Source organism: Chelonia mydas, chromosome 9 (assembly GCF_015237465.2).
Source record: "Chelonia mydas isolate rCheMyd1 chromosome 9, rCheMyd1.pri.v2, whole genome shotgun sequence".
NCBI lineage: Eukaryota > Metazoa > Chordata > Testudines > Cheloniidae > Chelonia > Chelonia mydas.
In genome coordinates this window covers 39899532-39917798 of record NC_057855.1, presented here as the reverse complement: position 1 = coordinate 39917798, position 18267 = coordinate 39899532, and the positions used below count along the sequence as shown (strand labels likewise).

At 41.4% G+C, this 18267-nt stretch overlaps 1 protein-coding gene across 1 annotated transcript in view; it reads left to right on the top strand.

Moving 5' to 3' along the window:
- Positions 1-16890, top strand: part of CLSTN2 (calsyntenin 2) — a 702707-nt gene extending 685817 nt beyond the window's left edge. Inside the window, exons 13-18 of the mRNA XM_037908920.2 lie at positions 1901-2124; positions 6473-6643; positions 7329-7474; positions 14394-14517; positions 15329-15513; positions 16371-16890. Of these exons, the coding sequence (XP_037764848.1) occupies positions 1901-2124; positions 6473-6643; positions 7329-7474; positions 14394-14517; positions 15329-15513; positions 16371-16565 (1045 nt within the window). The 3' untranslated portion in view covers positions 16566-16890. The remainder of the gene's footprint in view (positions 1-1900; positions 2125-6472; positions 6644-7328; positions 7475-14393; positions 14518-15328; positions 15514-16370) is intronic.
- Positions 16891-18267: the final 1377 nt, after the last annotated feature.

The window sequence follows — 18267 nt, the reverse complement described above, 5'->3', positions numbered from 1 at the left end:
AGCAACAATGATAACATTTCTCCATGGTAAAGGAACAGTCTTCCATTCCTTGTACACACAGACTTCAGTTGGAGTTGTTGGTGTTCAGGAAGAGCAGCACTGAGCCCATGATGCATTCCATTTAAGAGGATGGTTAGGTTCTTGATTCATATTTAACAAGATAACTATGCGTGGTAAACCCAGGACAAAGCTACAAAAGGGGGTAGTAATTAGTCCCAGGGGATTAAAAGGCCCCTCCCTATCCACTGAGGAGAGAGAACCACTGGGCAATAGGGTTCAGCTGGAAAAGGGGTTGCTAGGGAACCAATTAGCTTCAGCTGACGCCAACTACTTGGGACCTTTTTAAACCCTCTGCTGGGTGGCAGGAGGAGGAGACTGAGGGAGTAGGGAAGCTGCTAGTAGGCTGTTTGCAGCAAGACACCAGATCTTCCCAGTAGGGAGGCTGCACTTGCTCCCCAGAAGGGAAGGAAAACAAGCACAAGGGACTGACTGAGGAGAGGAGTAGCAGGACCCTGTGCCACCTATAAGGATTTGTCTTGCCCTAAACTTGAGTCTCCAAGGCTAAAAAGGACTGAGGCAAACAAGGTATTTTGCCACATATGTTATCAATTTGGTCCTGTCAGGGTTCCCTCCCCACTCTGAACTCTAGGGTACAGATGTGGGGATCTGCATGAAAGACCCCCCTAAGCTTATTTCTACTATCTTAGGTTAAAACTTCCCCAAGGCACAAATTCTTTACCCTTAGAGGGTACACTGCCACCACCAAGTGATGATCAGGGAAAAGACCACTTGGAGTTACTATTCCCCCAAGCACTTACACCCCCTTTCCTGGGGAGGCTTGAGAATAATATCCTAACCAATTGGTTACAAAGTGATCACAGATCCAAATGCCTGGGTCTTAAGACAATAGAGAAATCAGTCAGGTTCTTAAAAGAAAGGTAAAAATCACCTCTATAAAATCAGGATGGAAAATAACTTTACAGAGTAACAAAAGATTCAAACACACAGCAGAACTTCCTCTAGGCTTAGTTTCAAAGTTACAAAAAAACAGGAATAAACCTCCCTCCAGTAAAGGAAAAATTCACAAGCAAAACAAAAGATAATCTAACATGCCTTTCCAGGCTTTTACTCTCAATTTTTGTAATATGAGAGACTTTTAGGATGGTTTATAGGAGAAGGAGTTTTCTGACCTGATGCTTCTCTGCTTCCCAAGAGAACACACACAACAAAGCGTTCTGCGCGCGCCACCCCCCAGATTTGAAAGTATCTTCTTTCCCCATTGGTCCTTTTGGTCAGGTGTCAACCAGGTTATTTGAGCTTCTTAACCCCTTACAGGTAAGGAGGAATTCTAGGCTACCCTTAGCTGTATGGTTATTACAGGTCCCTAATGTTAAGCTTACAATGATTAGTTGCTATCTAATTAACTTTATTTTTTAACCATTGACTCTTTTGTTAAATGTTAATTAAGTGTCTAAATGTTTCTTGCCTACTGACCTTACTAATGATTGCACTTGCCACTGAAGTGTTAAACTACTCAAAGGTAATTCCAGTAATTTTGAACATTTGTATATAGGCCCACATGAACTTTGCAACCCAGAACTGTTAGTACCATTGCTAACTTTTACACATGGCAGAGTACAGAAAGATGTGCATATGTACTGGTGGATCACAGTATGAAATGGACTTATCTGGGGGCAAAGGCAGCTTAAATAACATGGAGAAATAAGCACAAAAATTAACTAGTTGGGCATTGGGCAAAAGAAAGCAAAGACAGAAACATGCATAGAAAGAGTGGGTGAGGTAGCCATGCTAGCTTGCTTGCTTTATACTGCATGCCTCTAGCAAGGGAGGAATTTCACCTGACAACTATTCCATGCAATTAAAGAAATATATTTTTCAGGTGTTTTGGTGAAGATGTCTGCATTAACATCCCAGATATAGAAGCCTATGTAATGGTGTTTCAGGCCAATGAGCCCAAGATCACAATAAGTGGAATGGACCACTTTGCTAGACCAGCTACGCAATTTGAAAGTGAAAGAGGAGTGACTCTGTTACCAGATATCAGAATTGTCAGCACAGTCACCAAAGTGGAACATTCTGTGGACTTTAAAGAAAATGATGGAGGTTTGTGTATTTGTTTTCCACATTTGCCTCAAGCTGGAGTTAAGGCCTTATTGTACAAGATACAGTACACAGAAATAACACAGACAATCTCTGCCCCAGAGAGCTCACAATCTCGGATTTAGACTATTTTACTGTGTATTTCAAACAATTTTTGAAACAAACGGGCAAATCCTCAGGCACAAGTTTACAGGCCTACTGTGTGTATGTTCATTAAGTACAGTTTCTCTAAACCATTTAATTTTTTTTTTTTTTTACATTGTGCTTTTGAAGAGCCTACTTCTTATTAGAAGTGCTCAACAGAGTTAACATGAAATATCCTGACTCTTTCAGTGGTAGGCAAACACTAGGAAATATCAATAAGGCATCACCAAAAATTTCTTAAAAAAAGAGTCTTCCTTTTGGCTGCTGTTATGAAGTTTAATTAAAAAGCCATTAACCAGCTGTCTTAGGAATCCTCCTCAGCTACATTTCTCAGACCAGAATAATAGGCAACTATTTCTACATCTCTCAGAAAAGCTGAAACTGCTAATGATATATAGGGGCCCTGGTTCTCTAAAGCTTCTTTTCTGTAACAATCCTAATTATCGGTTGCCTTAAACTATATCTGCCCTCCAAAGGCCAGAAAGTATTCTAGATCATAGTGAAAAGAAAAGGAATACTTGTGGAACCTTAGAGACTAACCAATTTATTTGAGCATAAGCTTTCGTGAGCTACAATCACTGCATGCAATGTAATATGTAAAAGGATACCTGTTCAGAAGAGGTGATCAGTCACTTTGCATGTTAGGGACTCTGAGATTTCATTCCGATCCCTGTGCATTATGAGTAAAAATGCCTAAGTGCCAAATTTTTAAATGTATTTAGGTGATCAAAGGGATTTTCAAAAGTACTTCAGTGCCTAACTCCCATTGGGAGTTAAGTGCCTAGATGCTTTTGAAAATCCCACTAGGCATGTATTTGCATCTTTAGGCACCAAAATACCATTAAAAATCTAGTCCTAAACAGGACAGATCGATTTAAATCAGGGATCTCAAACACGCGGCCTGCGGAACTATTTCCTGCAGCCCGCCCCCAGTCTACCTCCAGGCCAGGGGTGGGATCCGGCCCACAGGATTGACCCACTCCCTGAAGCGGCCAGCACAACATCCCTGTGGCCCGGGGGGGAGAGGCAGAGGGCTCTGTGCGTTGCCATGGCTGCCAGGCACTGCCCCCCCCCCCATATCTCCCATTGGCCGGGAACGGGGAGGTTCGGGGGAGGTACCTGGGGGAGCAGCAAGGCAGCTCACAGAGCCCTGTGCCCTCGCGCCCCCCCCACCCCCCCGGGGCCACAGGGACATGGTTCCGGCCGCTTCCTGGAGCAGAGCGGTGCAAGGGCCAGGGTAGGCAGGCAGGGAGCCTGCCCTGGCCCCGGTGCGCACTGCTGTCACCCCAGACCCTGCACCCTGAACCCCTCCTGCACCCCAACTCCTTGCCCTAGCCCCCTGCCGCACCCTGCACCTCTCCTGCACCCCAACCCCATGCTCTGAGCTTCCTGCTGCACCTCAAACCTGTCCTGCACCTCAACCCCCTGTCCTGAGCCCCCTGCCACACCCCGCACCCCTTCTGCACCCCCTGGGGGCAGGGAGGGGGCGGAGTTGGGGTGGGGACTTTGGGGAAGGGGTTGGAATGGGGGCAGGGAAGGGGTGGGAAGAGGTGGGGCAGGGGTGGGGCCTCATGAAAGAGGCGGGGTGGGGGGCAGCAAGAGTGGGGTATCAGTGATGCGGCCCTTGGGCCAATGCACTAGTCCTCCTGTGGCCCTGGTGGTCATTTGAGTTTGAGACCCCTGATTTAAATCAAAGCAATTTAAATCACCAGTTTTAATTGTAATTTAAATCAACAAGCAGAAAACCTTGTTTTAAGTAATTGATTTTAATTGTGTTTTGCATTTGTACTTTTTAGTTATTTTGCTAAGGGAAGATTGATCCACACTGATGGGTAACCAATAGAATTTTTGATTTGCAACATTAATGAAATATTGTGCTTCTTAATAATCAGGAGGATGCACTATATTGATACACATTTATTTGAGTAATATATCTTACATTTTTACTAGATTAGATGCTTCATTTTAACTTGTAATTTCTGTCCATCTCTATATGGATGGAAATTCAAATCCAATTAAATGGTTTTAAAAATATTGTTCTTATACTATCTTGAATGTGCTAGATAAGTAAGGAAAAATTATTTATCAAAAGACATTTTGCATTTAAAACTGATGTGTTAAAGAAATGAAGTATTATCTGTCATTAGTAAATGGATTACCATGTCCTTCAATATTTTAGAACTAGTAGATCTCATTCTCTCCCACTAAGTTGCTCTTCATAGATTGGAAGAGGAAAACAAGCTTCCCTGTTTTTTCAGCTTCCAGTGGGTTTCTTAACTTTGAATGAACTAGTCCATTGCATGGAACTAGTTGAATAAACTAAAATGAAGAAAATATTCTCTCTGCACATGCAGAAGAGGCTACTGCTGTCAAAAGCTTGTTTAATATTTCAGCAAACTCTGGTTTCAGGTGTTCAGTCAGTGGCTTTGATCAGTTCAGTGGTTTGACTTTCTTTGGAACTTGTGAGCAAACATTTACTGCTTATTATTTTTTGTATTTAATTTAAATTTTAATATTAAATGTAGGGATTAATATAGGTTGTCAACTTCAAATTTAATTTTTAAATATTTTTAAAATAATCCTGCTTTTAATTTAAATAAAAAAATCAGATTTAATTTTTTAAAAACTCATCAGTTTTAATGCACCTTGTCCATAAGTGACTCAGGAATCTAGGTCCAATTGATTTAGGTCCCCAAATCACTTAGGCATTTTTGAAAATGTTACCTCATACCATTATCTATTAACAGTAGTAAAAAAAAAATGGCTGGATAAAGTATCTGTTAAATTGTTGCAACTCTTATTGGAAAAGACTCTGGTTTTGCAAACAATATTGAATTATAATTATAAGTACCATGTTTTGTGGCTTGAATCTTTCTTACATTTGGACACTTTCATCCATGGATCAAAGAGCAAAGGTAACTGAATTCTTGAAAAAACAACGAGGAGTCCTTGTGGCACCTTAGAGATTAGCAAATTTATTTGGGCATAAGCTTTCTGCGTTCTAGCCCACAAAAGCTTATGCCCAAATAAATTTGTTAGTCTCTAAGGTGCCACAAGGCCTCCTCGTTGTTTTTGCTGATACAGATTAACATGGCTACCACTATGAAACCTGTGAATTCTTGCTAACTTAAGGAAGTTTTTCACTGATTTTAGAAAAGTTGCCTAACAGACTCTGTAAAGCTAGATCCCCAGCTGCAGCAGAGATACACTTGGCACAGCTGAGGGAGTTGGGGCAAAGGTAACTCTGCTATCTGTCTTTCTGCCCCACCCCGCAGTTCTGCAGCTGACTGGGGGCTGGATGCATCTCAGACACAACAGTTAAGGCTGTGCCCAGCAATCCACAGCCCTCATGGGCTATTCCAGCAGCTGAAGATTGCCAGGGAATAGGGTGGTTCTGACTTTAATCCCTTCCTCCTGGGAGTGGCCTCTAAATTGGGACCCTAAGGAGAGGTGACAGTTGCTGTGATTCCAGAGATTTATATTATGCAAGGGGTATCCGCATGGAGCCAGTTAAGCCAGTGTTCCAGCCACTTTGTGCCAAGTAGACCAGAGAATTAAAATATTAAATATGCATCTGACTCTCTTCTGAGACAGGACAGATTTTATACTACTCACTGAAGGACAGTCAGTTTACAACTCAATTACTTTGAGCTTGGAAAACGCGTGATCATTTGATATTCCAGTTTATGACTGCTAGTTCTTGGATAGATTAGTATAGCATCCTCTCTAATACAAAATTCTTTATGGGCCATAGAAGAATTGAGAGAATCGTGCAATCACAGAAAGAAAGACTTATGTTCACAGCTCCTTGGCACATGTAGTAATGTACTGAATGAAGTAGTACCAGGCTGATGTCAATATAGTATTGAAAAGCGAAATTGTTAAGCTGTGAATTTACTTCCAAAATCATGTTTCAATGTTATATTTCTGACATATTCTTGAATACTTTTTATTATGGTTTGCTATATTTTGGATTCATCTAAGTACTGATATGCCCCCCTCATAGTCGCATCTGAGTACTGGAGATTTCTTGCTTTTGACTTGCATGCTATAGTCAATGTTTAATACATGCTTAGAACTATTCAGCCATTCCCTTTGGAAGCTGACAGCACTGTGCAAACCATGTTAAAGTATAAATCTGTTTTGTGACTGTTTTTTCTCTGATTTTGTTTCTTATTTCTGTATGGTCTATTCCCTGTGTTTACAGTCCATAAGCCAGTTGTGTTAGAGGAAATGGTTCACAACCTGGATTTCTGTGACATTTTGGTCATTGGTGTGGAACTAGATCCCAGACAGGAGTGTTTAGAACTGGATCGTAAGGAGCACCAAGGAAAACATCTAGATGCCACCAACTCCACAGCAGGGTATTCTATCTATGGTATGCTAATGAGTCATTTACATTTTAATTACATTCTTAAAAGGAAAGGGCCAGGTTTTTGCCTTTAAGGTACCACTCTGTGTTAGGGACAGAGCAGACCTGAATCACACTATCCAGAGGAAGCTGAATAAGAGATTGTGCCTCAAAAAAGCACAATTCCACCTCGGCTCCCAGATGAAAGCCTGCTCCACCAGCTAACTGGTTCATCCTGTAGGACTCAGCATGTCCATAGCCCCACCTTTTATACCCCCATGTGGTGAAGTGAACCCCCAGGAGCATATGGGGACACAGAACATATTCTCCCTTTGACAAGCCCTTATGGCATAGGTCAGTGAGAGGATTCCTTGATGCTCTCACACAAGTGCTGATCAGTTCCTGACCCACTGAAGGCCACACTGTAATTTTTGAAGTTACTAAATTATTAGTGCCACATCTGTATATTTTTTTCTCTAGTATGAAAATAAGGGGGTTTTTTTTGTTACAGTTCCTGAAGTCCTAACATTGCTCACTTAACTTGATATGAACTGGAATCTTTGACAAATTCAGATTGTTCTATCTACTTTATTTTATTATTTAGAACATGTGATTTCCCTGTTCAGTACTCTTGTAGTAAACACAAAGATTCCTACAATGCTTGCCTCTTACACATCTTTTGGTATTTATTCGTGTTGTGTTACTGATTCAGGTGTGGACACAATGAGAAACTATGAACTGGTGCTTCGACAGGTTCGATATCGCAATTGGCACACTTTCAACATCTTTGATAGAAAGTTCAGGATCAAGTGCTCAGAGCTGAATGGCCGATACACCAGTAATGACTTTAACTTGGAGGTGAGTAATGAAAAGATGCATTGTTACCAAAACTTTCCCTCTGTTATTGATGAACTACATTTCTTCCCTCATCCTTCAGGGCAGGGATTGAGTGTTCCTGTGTTTGTGCAGTACCTACCGCATTTTGGGTGCTATAATGAAAGAGTAGTAATAACTTACGAGAGGAAAACTTCTACATATGTCATAGGTCACTTTCATTTTGTATGGCATCCCTAGCTGGGAATACTGAATGGATTTTGCTCTGCCTAGCCTACTCAGTGGTATGTAACGACAAGATGAACTCTCACTTGATACTAATTGTGGCAAATTGCCAGTACAATTATGATGGGTCCCACACTTCCTCTGCTTGGGGAGTGGAGGAGTGGTTCAGGGCACAGTTTCCTGCCTCTGAACTAGGGTATCTACTGTCCCACTAGTAACCCAGAGAAGGGTAGTGGAGAGGGAGGGACCCGGGCCCGCCCTCTACTCCGGGTCCCAGCCCAGGGGCCCTAGGGATAGTGGTAAACCACTTGAACTAGTGCTTCCTTCCCCTGGGCTGCTTCCTTCTCCTGCTCTTCAGCTTGTGGGGCTTCCTGCTCCAAACCCCTCTCTCTCTCCTCTCCCCCACAAGCCAGGTGTCTCTTTACCTAGGGTCTTGGTCTTCTAGCCAGCCATGGCACTTCTCCAAACTGCTCTCTGCTCCAACTCCTCCTGGTCTGATTGAAGCAGGGGTTTTTTATCATGCGACTGGCTTCAGGTGCTTTAATTAGTCTCTTGCAAACTTTCTTCCCTCTACAGGGAATAAGGCTCCCTTTTAGTACTCTCCTGTTGCCCTCTGGCCATGCTGTATCACATAATATACAAAACCACATTCTTCCCATGCATAGTAGAGGTGTAGGTCATCCTTACTTTTTCATAGATATTAAGGTCAGAAGGGACCATTATGATCATCTAGACTGACCTCCTGCACCATGCAGGCCACAGAATCTCACCCACCCACTCCTGCAATAAACTTCTCACCTATGTCTGAGCTTATTGAAGTCCTCAAAACATGGTTTTAAAGACTTCAAGGTGCAGAGAATCCTCCAGCAAGTGACCTGTGACCCATGCTACAGAGGAAGGCCAAAAAACCCCAGGGCCCCTTCCAATCTGCCCTGGAGGAAAATTCCTTCCTGACGCCAAATATGGCGATCAGCTGAACCCTGAGCATATGGGCAAGATTCACCAGCCAGATACCCAGGAAAGAATTCTCTGTAGTAACTCAGATCCACCCCATCTAACATTGGGCCTATTTACCATGAATATTTTTCCATGAACTGCCTCCCACATTCAAGCTCCAACCTATGTCCCAACTATTATACTGCAGCTTGAAAGCACCATGCTGCAAGCTCATTGCTTTCCAACTTCACATATGGTTTCTTTTTTGTCAGTGCTGCTTTTTTGTGTGCCACCAAGTGTTACCGACTTGCGGTAAGTGAAATGATGTATTCTTCATCAGTAGGAAATCGTTCCAGATTAAGTTGCACCTCCTAAGTCAGTATGAGGATAGGGTTCAATTCAGTTTTTTATAGAGGATCTTCACTTTCATAGTCTAACGCATCAGAGGTACTGCATCTTTCAACCTCAGGATCAACACTCTGTTCTACAGCATTTGCTGCTCACACATAGTCAGTCACAATTAAATAATTGCATATAAAGCAGAGAGTCCACATATTTTTGTCTCCAGCAAATGAGGCAGAACACTATTGCTTCCTATGCACAGCAATGTGAGATACTGCAGGTGTCTCCACAAATCACAGGCAAGCGAGCTCTGCCTAGTAACCAGCATGTTGTTCCAGCACGAAAGAGCCCTTTTCATTCTTGTATGCGGCATTACTTCAGAGACCTCACTCAACACCACTAGCACCTGTTCTAGTTAACAATTTTTTTCTTTAAAGTGAACTGCATGCTGGTATAATATACCAGATTGATATCCCAGGGCTTAAGTTCTCTGTGGAGGCACAAAACAAGCGCAGTGGTGTAAGCTTCCTTACTCTATCCCAGTAATGGGGCTCGAGTCAAACTTTCACAAGTGAGAGGGGCTCTCAAAATTGAGTTTTGCTCAATTTCCATGCTGATGTAATCCTCTTTAGTCTGAACCCAGGTGCCAATTGCGGTGGTGCTTTTTTACTGGTCTAATCCGGTATTAGAGATTGCTAGAGTCAGAATATAAAACCTGGTGCACTTCAGGTCCAATCTGATAGGGCAACTTATAACATATATGGCTACCTGTTCATTAAGAACTGGAATTGGATTAATAGGGTTGTAGAAAAGGTTCTGCTTACATGTATATCCAGGTTTATCTACTACAAATGGAGGCGACAGTCCTCGGTATGAAATTTCACAGAAAAAGTCCAATCCTGCCAACAAAAATATTGCATTTTAATAACTATCTGTTTTAATAGAGATAATATGAATTACACTAGCTGTTGCATTGGGCCAGGTCACTCTGTTTGATCCTTTTCCCTTCTAAAATGCATATTTTTTGAACCTTTGGGTTTTGACTTCATGCACTTTGAAAGATACACCTTTATTTGACAGTTATAGATGTAATTCACAGCTGTTTCAGGGCTGGGTATTTCCATTTTTGTTTTCCCACATTAGGATCTCAAATTACACCTATAAAATAGGTCAAATAGTCAGTACTATGGGAAAGGTCAATACTTTAAAAAATAATTCACTCCACTTTTGAGTACGTATTTTTTCACCTACAAACAGTTGCTCCTGCTTTTGCACCCATAAATCTTTTAAATGTAGAAATGGAACAAATTGTGCCTCCAACTGAAATGGATTCAAAATGGCTAGCAGAAATTTCAGCTACGGAGTTGGAGGCTGCATACTAAAACCAGACCTAGAGTCACTACGTTCACACAAATGAGCTGTTCAGCTGGTGACTGATTGTCTGCTCCACAGTCAACCAAACTGACTGGGGCAACAGCTGCTGGGAGTAATTCCACAAGTGCTGTATACTTGAAATCATTTCTGCTCACCACTTATCTCCCATTTCCTGGGATGACTGTCCCATTCTCTTCCTTATGTCTTTGGAATGGGTCCTCTCTATTGGAATTCTGAATGCCTGTTTAGCCTGACAGTGGGTTTCTATGGCAAAATATGCCGCAGGATGCTCCCATTCGTTCATCTAATCAGCCACATACATGGTTCTCCAGTGTCTCCTTTGTATGGCTGTTGTAATGCCACGAAGAACTTCATTTCTTTCAGCTCATGGCACAATTGGCATAGTTTCCTTTTAATTTTTAAGCTCTTATGAAATCCTGCATTTAGAAAATGTGGCGAATTCGGGCTGCTGCTATGCTTATATTCTGTTTTTTTTTCTTTTATCAAACCTGGCTGAGTTTACAGCTTCACCTCTTCTCAAAATCTTTCATCTCTTCTCAAAAGCTTCGCAAGTGCTTTTCTCAGACACTGAACTGCTTCAGCACTTCTCTTTAAGCATTTCTATGCCACTCCCTGCTCTCAGTTAAGAACAGCAGCAGCTCTTGACTGTTGCACCCTCTGGCAAAGGAGAATGGGTAACGGCTAGCTAACTGATTTGAAGCCGTTGGAAGTTAGAACAAGGATTATGCCTGCCCTTCTTATTCATGTTGTACGCCTACTTTTTTTAAATAGAATTTGGGGGAACTACTGGATCCCCAGCTGCTACTAAACAGCCATATAACATGTCTAGGAAGGCCAGTTTTCAACTTAGTCAGGAGAATGTGGCCTTATTGGTGGGAGGCAGACTTTGTGGTGGTTATCCATGGCCACATCACCTCAAAATTAGATTACTGCAATACAGTCAGCATTGGAGCTACACCTTCAACCAAACTGGAGACAAAGCTAGTGCACAGGATAATTCTGTGCCATGATTTGCAATAGATATCTCTTCCTTTCTGAAAGGAAATTAAAGTATTGGCATTGATCTTGAATGGCATGAGGACTGCCTACGTGACACACTGCCTCTCTTCCTGCACAACAGAGCTAAAGTTGGTCAGTGGAGATTAAAGAGCTGGAGCCCACTCGGTATACATGAAAGGGAACTACCCGCATGCTATTTTTCACAAGGGGCCTTAAATTGCAACTAACACCCACCCTTCATCCGAAATAGCCTATATTTGTTTCCCTTTAGGTCACTCTACAAGACATATTTATTCACGTAGGCTTTTGGGGGGAGGGAGGAATGCAATCAGGACTGGTGTTTGTGGTCAGAGGTGTCCTATTATAATGTGGTTACTGCATCAGTTTCCCTTTCCTAGCTGTGCCTCAATTTCTCTCTAAGCAGGTACAATGATTAAATTAAGTCCTCCAGCTAACTCAGAAAGATTCCATATTTCCTGGGGTAACTGAAGTCCCAAACTGGAGTTCAAATTAAAAACCAACACAAAAGCTCCATGCAGTCCCATTACTGGGTCATGAGCCTTTCTGTCTATCTTTCCATTCTCTGGAATGTAATCGCACTTCATCCAGCCTCTCCTTTTGAGCCACAGGCCTTCTTTGAGGGTCTACCATTCTTCCCTTCTCATGTTGCAGGGAACTGAAGCCAGGGAGTGCTCTCACTGTCTGGAAGCTCTAGTGGTGGGTCCCAAATCAGTAAGTTATCAATCAGTTGGTGCCCCATTCCCTGTATGTTCCCTTTGCCCACAGCTTTTTCTTTCACTCTGGTAATCCCTTGATTTTTCCAGCTGGGACTTGGCTATTTCTAATAGCACCCCTCCTTGTGTGTACTTCACAACCCTTGGGTACCATCCTCTACCTCTGTCCACCCGAAGGCTCTTTACAAAAGTCACAGAACTCCCATCTCCCTTGGGTTCTTCACACTTTTTTTTTATCCACCCACCTCTTCTAGATTGCTTCCATAGCTCCTTCTAAATTGCTAGCTTCACCAGCTTCTGCCACCTTCCCTTCATGCCTGCCACCTTCCCTTCCTCACTCCACATCTCTATTTCTCACACTGAGTGAGGAAAGGCTGCCTCTTGGATTCTGGGAATTGTAAATTGGACAGAATATATCTGGGTGCTTCCTCTCCCAGAATTCTCTTTTTCTGGGGATAAAAGTAGAAGTATGTTGTGTTGAGCCTGTAGTTTTCCTTAAAGGGTAAGTACACCCTGTTGCAGAGTGACTTTTTTGGCATTGATACCATTTTATATCCAGTTTGCACAGGTGTAAACGACTGGACATACTGCAAAGTAGTAGAGGTCCAGGCCCAGAGATCCTATAATTAGGCCCTTAAAAATAAAATAGTAAATTAAATTTAAAAAAAATGCATGCATGAGCTATGAAAAAAACAAATTCCTGTCACCTCTGCTCTGTCTTTTGCTTTCCTTTCTCAGCTTTCCTCCTGGCCTATTATTGGTATTTATATAGACTATGAGAAAAGAAGGGGTTAGCAGAGTTGCGTTGTGCTATGAATTACATTCCTTCCTTCCTTCCTTCCTTCCTTCCTAGGAACCTTTAGAGAAGTAAGTTCTGTGAGGAAACAAATAGAATTTTTCATGTACATGTGCTGTCATGTGAGAAATCTTTGTCCTTTCTAAAACCTGGGGACTTATTACAAAGGATGCTATTTGCCACGGGTAAATGAAACATATAATCAATATTTGAATATATTGCTCATCTTACTCAGTGTTTTGAAAATTGTTAACTTGGGCTCAGATCTCATTTTCGGGCAAGGAGGAAGAACACAAGCATCATGCACACCTGCTACATTGCATAGTCAGGACTGCCATGAATACTTACTTTTGTGAAACACTTTCTTGAGCACCATGTCGATGATTCTTTGGGTTTTCATCTGGACATTTTTCAAATGCCGTTGCACTGTGCAAATTGACATTAAATCTGTCATTGGAGAGTTCTGTGTTGGGGTCTCAATGATTTTCAGAACAGTTTGTCTTGGTTTACAAGAAAAAAGGTTGAGTTTAGTTGCTGGTCCTGTAAATGTAATCTGGGTTCTGAAAATCCAGCTTTGTTCCTTCTGGCTCATTGATCATCTCCATAAAGATTTTCTAGGCCAGATTCTCTAGAGTTTCTTGTGTGCCTAACTCCATTACCTTTAGTGTTGTGGCACAGGTGTAAATGAAGACTGAATTTGACCATGCCTTTGCAACTTAATTAACAATTATGTTAACGCATGAGCCAAAATAGAATTCAGCCCACTCTCCCACAGCTGGCATGGCTCTATATTGCTAACAGAAGCAAGAGTAATAAAACGTATCAGTCACTAATGTCAGCAGATATACATACAGGGAGCAGACTGAATAACTGGGTGACTCCCCACACTGCAAGACTCCCAACTTGCCATAGCGTTCCCCATAGAAGCAGAATAGAAAAGAGCTCAGTGAACCGCAAAGAAACGTTCCACATTTGTCACTTAACCTGGAGTAGAACAGAGATAGCATCACATTCAAACAAGAGGCTGTGCTTGCACTTAGAGTAGGACAGAGAACAGAGTGCCCTCAAGACAGTTCTCTAGAGTACTTTAGAAAATTCCATCAAATTAATAAGGGCTCTACAAATGCCCAAACCTGCTCCTGTTAAATACAATGATAAAACTCTTATTGACTTCAATAGTGCATCTAACTTATGATAGAAAGATGAAAAAAGAGAGCTGGTTCACACAGGTAAGAGAGAGAGAGAGAGCTTCTTTATTCTTTGAGTCTGTTCAAGAGCTACCAATAACAAAGTGGCCCAGCTAAACCATAAAATAACGCAGGATAGGTTAACTGACTTGGGAGACATTTGATCTTGTCTCCAGTGCCTACAAAATGAACATGAATCTTCTACCAAGATCAATATACTATAATCTTTGCTGTGAAGTTCATCATTAGACCAGTTTCAGACACCAGAAGGCATGGTATTGGAATTTACAGCACTTTGTAGTATCATGCTGCTTGTTCTTTTGTTCCAGGTTAATATCCTACACAACTCGAACTCTAATTTTATGGAGCATGTAAATCACATGGTAATACAGCCACCGTTTCTCCAGTCTATCCATCACCCAGAAGAAAACCTAAACAGCATTCCTGGCTCAGGTATTAACTATACAGAAATTGCTCATAATACTTAAGTTGTTGTCAGTGTTTCTGTTGTGATTCAGTTCAGTCAACCAATGGAGACATAGAATCCCCACTTATACCCTGGGCAACCCAAAAGAAGTCATTGCATAGGTGTAAAAGAAAGTAACATTTGTCCCCCTCTGTCTTCCTGAGGAGTTGTGCTTTAGTTAAAAAATACACTATTGGAAATTGTGTGGCCAGGTTGTTTTTTTTGTTTGTTTTTTTTTTAAATAGAGACCAGAAAGTTGAAAAATTTAAAACTGGCAAATGGCAGAATTCCAGACATCAGTGATTTTCACAAATGAAGTTAATTCTCTAATTGTAATCCTGGGAATATCTGGGAATATTTGTCCCTTAGCACAGTAGTTCTCAAAGCCGGTCCGCCACTTGTTCAGGGAAAGCCCCTGGCGGGACGAACAGGTTTGTTTACCTGCCACATCCGCAGGTTCGGTCGAACGCAGCTCCCACTAGCCATGGTTCGCCGCTCCAAGCCAATGGGGGCTGCGGAAAGCGGCGCAGGCCAAGGGACGTGCTGGCTGCCCTTAGCAGAAAGGGACAATATGGATGAAGGACAGTTTAACCTTCTGGCAGCAACAGACAACTGTCTAACATTGAGTTCTGCATTGTTCTTACCATTTGCGATCACTGAATGTAATTATTGGAAATATTACCAGTGATGTGCAGGTTGCAGAATCTCAGCATAAGAAAAGAAAAAAACAGAAGGAAAGAATGTATTTAGTGGTGTGTAGGCAAATCTGTAGAGAAATTATTCCATTATTTTTTTCAGTTGTTCCAAGCGTGGCTACTATTGTTATAATAATCTGTGTCAGCATACTAGTCTTCATCATAGCCTTGGGCATCTACAGAATTCGGACTTCTCATCAGGCCAGCTCTACAGAAAATGAAGGAAGTAAAGAAAATGAAATGGATTGGGATGATTCTGCTCTAACCATTACTGTCAACCCCATGGAGGTATGCAAAAAAGTTGGATTGCCATGGCACTTCCAGGAGTTAGCATTTTGGGTGGTAGCTTGTTTAGTTACTGTTTTTTAAAAACACTTTAAAGATGGATTTATTTAGATTGCTACTTTGTTTGTGTGATCACTCTTCAAGGCAGGGTCTGTCTCTTACTATGTGTATGTACAGCATCTAGCACAATTGGTCCCCGATCTAAGGTGAGGCCTGTAGGCATGGCTATAATACAGATGATGATGATTATGCTTCTGATTATTTATTATTTTATTTGTCCTCCTGCATCTGATTGTTGTTTGATGGGATGGTGAAGAATTGGCTTAAGAGGGAGAGGAGCATTGCACTATCACTTCCTGCCCAGCATAGACTCTTGCAATTTGAAGCATCCACAACAATGCAATTTGTCCATTTTAAAATGTGCTAGTACCAAATATTGACAAACTGAAGGCAAGGGGAAGTCCAGGGCAGAGGTTCAGAAAAGAGCAACAAAATTGAACACCTGTCTAGAGAAACTGACACATGAGCAAAAGTTAAGAGCTAACTATGGGTAGCTTTGCTAAACAAGGACAATCATTTACCAGTATTTCATTTTTGTTACAATAGCTTCAAGCTTTAGAATTTACTTGCTACTTTATTCTGCTCTATCTATATATATCTCTAGTAACCAGGTAGCCACGTAAATCACGCTTTCCCAATATATTAGCAATTAGTTTCTGGAGCAAGCCATTATATAGCTACATTACCTATTTTCATGGGTGTTACAGGAGGTATTAAACTATTGGTTCAATTGCTTTATGTTCCCCTAGCTAGGTTAATGAACAAGTCCCTTTCCTTCTGTGTTTTCTAACATAATGTAGAAATATGAAGAGCCTCACCATGTAGAAGAGGAGAGTGAGGAGGAGGAGGTAGAAGAGGAGGAAGATACAACCAGTGATGAATCAGGTGAAAGTGAAGAAGAGGAGGAGGAAGAAGAAATTGGAAATGCGGGAGACAAACAGAATGCCACCAGGCAAGAGCAGTTGGAGTGGGATGATTCAACACTCCCTTACTAGAACCTGCCAGTCCTATTGCTCCTTTTGTAAACAGCAATACAATTTATTTCTGAGTCAAGTTAATTTCTGTCTATGAATTAACTGACAGGATTTGAATTTATTGCCTAAAATAGATATAGTTCTATTGCCCAAATTGATATCGTTGTATCAGTTGCTATTGATAGAATTGTCCCTTTCCTTACAATGCCTTGTGAAATACAGGGTACCAACTTTAATGTCCTCTATGGTAACGACACTAGTCTGGAGCTTGGTCCGTCAATTTAGTCCCTCAATTTCCAGTTTCTGTTCCAAATAATCCAATAAAAGTCCTGTCACTCAATCCATAGAGGTTTTGCCTTTGCTATTTTTTCATATAGGAGAGATTTCAGCTTGTTATGACGATTATTTCTGTGGGTCCAAATAATGCTGTTGCCATTTGGCTTCACTTTCTTGTGTCTAAAAAAAAGTCTGCCTTCAGATTGACCTGGTATTGCAGTGTCTCCAGGAATGGGGTGGGGCGGGGAAGCAGAGGTTTAGTGCTACAGGTGTCAAGGCTGAATGCCATTTACCACCTCCCTTTTTTTTTTTTTTTTTTTTCCTTCTTGGATGTTAATTGCATTCTGCAGAGGGATATTTAAGACTTCACATGTAGGGTGTATGTGAGAATAGGAATGGGTAATACATTTATCTGCTAATGTGTCATGACCTTGAAGATAAAATCTTTATCCAGTCCACCTATTGAAATCTGACTACTATCATATAAAACCACCAGAAAAAAACTTTTTTTTTCTTTTGTTAAGTCTCAGAGATCTTCTGCCCACAGATTAAGCAACGTTTTCTTATGTGAAACATAAATTCTAATTCAGCTTGGCTTCAGCTGAAATCTGTGGGGCTGATCATTAGCCACGGATTCAGTAATTTGCTGCAAATCAGTGTTTTGTAATCTGCATTGTAAATCATTATCTTGATGCAGTATCTTACTGCAGTAACAGGAAATCAATGAACCCCAGTATACTCAAGTTGCCTCTGGTTGGGACTTAGACAGGTACTTACATGTATGCATGAAAATGAAATACAGTCTTGGGGAAATGTTCCCTTCTGCCTGTAGAAAGACTGATTAAATGATGCCAGCTGGAATTTGTCTGGCTTTATTCTGTAAAATATTGTCCCACATTTTTGCTATGCTTTTACCAACCAAACAGTGGCACAGGAAAAAACTGACATAACCTAGACTCTCCAGCTCTCCTTTGCACTTACAACTGTCCTTTTTCTCCTCTTCCTGAACCCTTTATTCTTTGAGAAAAGGGGTCTATAAAATAAAATAGGAACAAGGAAAGAGAATCCACCTGGAACCAAAGGAAGTAAAAGTACAATGAGAGCTTGAGCAAGTATTAGTTTAATGCAGCATGTTTTTTCCTAAACACTGTTCAAAGAAAAAAAATACACAAAATATGCTGGTAAGTCTGTTTCTGTTTTTTTTTCCTCCTCCCTTTAATATCCTCTGCATCTTCAAAATGACATGAACAACAAATGAGGCAGCATTTCCTAGGGTAACTATTTTAATGTATAACAGACAAACCAACTGGCATGACCGTGAATGCTGCCCTGTGGCTTTTCACCTGTTTCCAACCCTCTTCTTTCCTTTAGATTTTGTTTGTTGGATTTTGCTTTGTAATTTGCTGTTTGGAGTGAGCCATTCCTCCTATCTTTCCTGTGTGCCCCC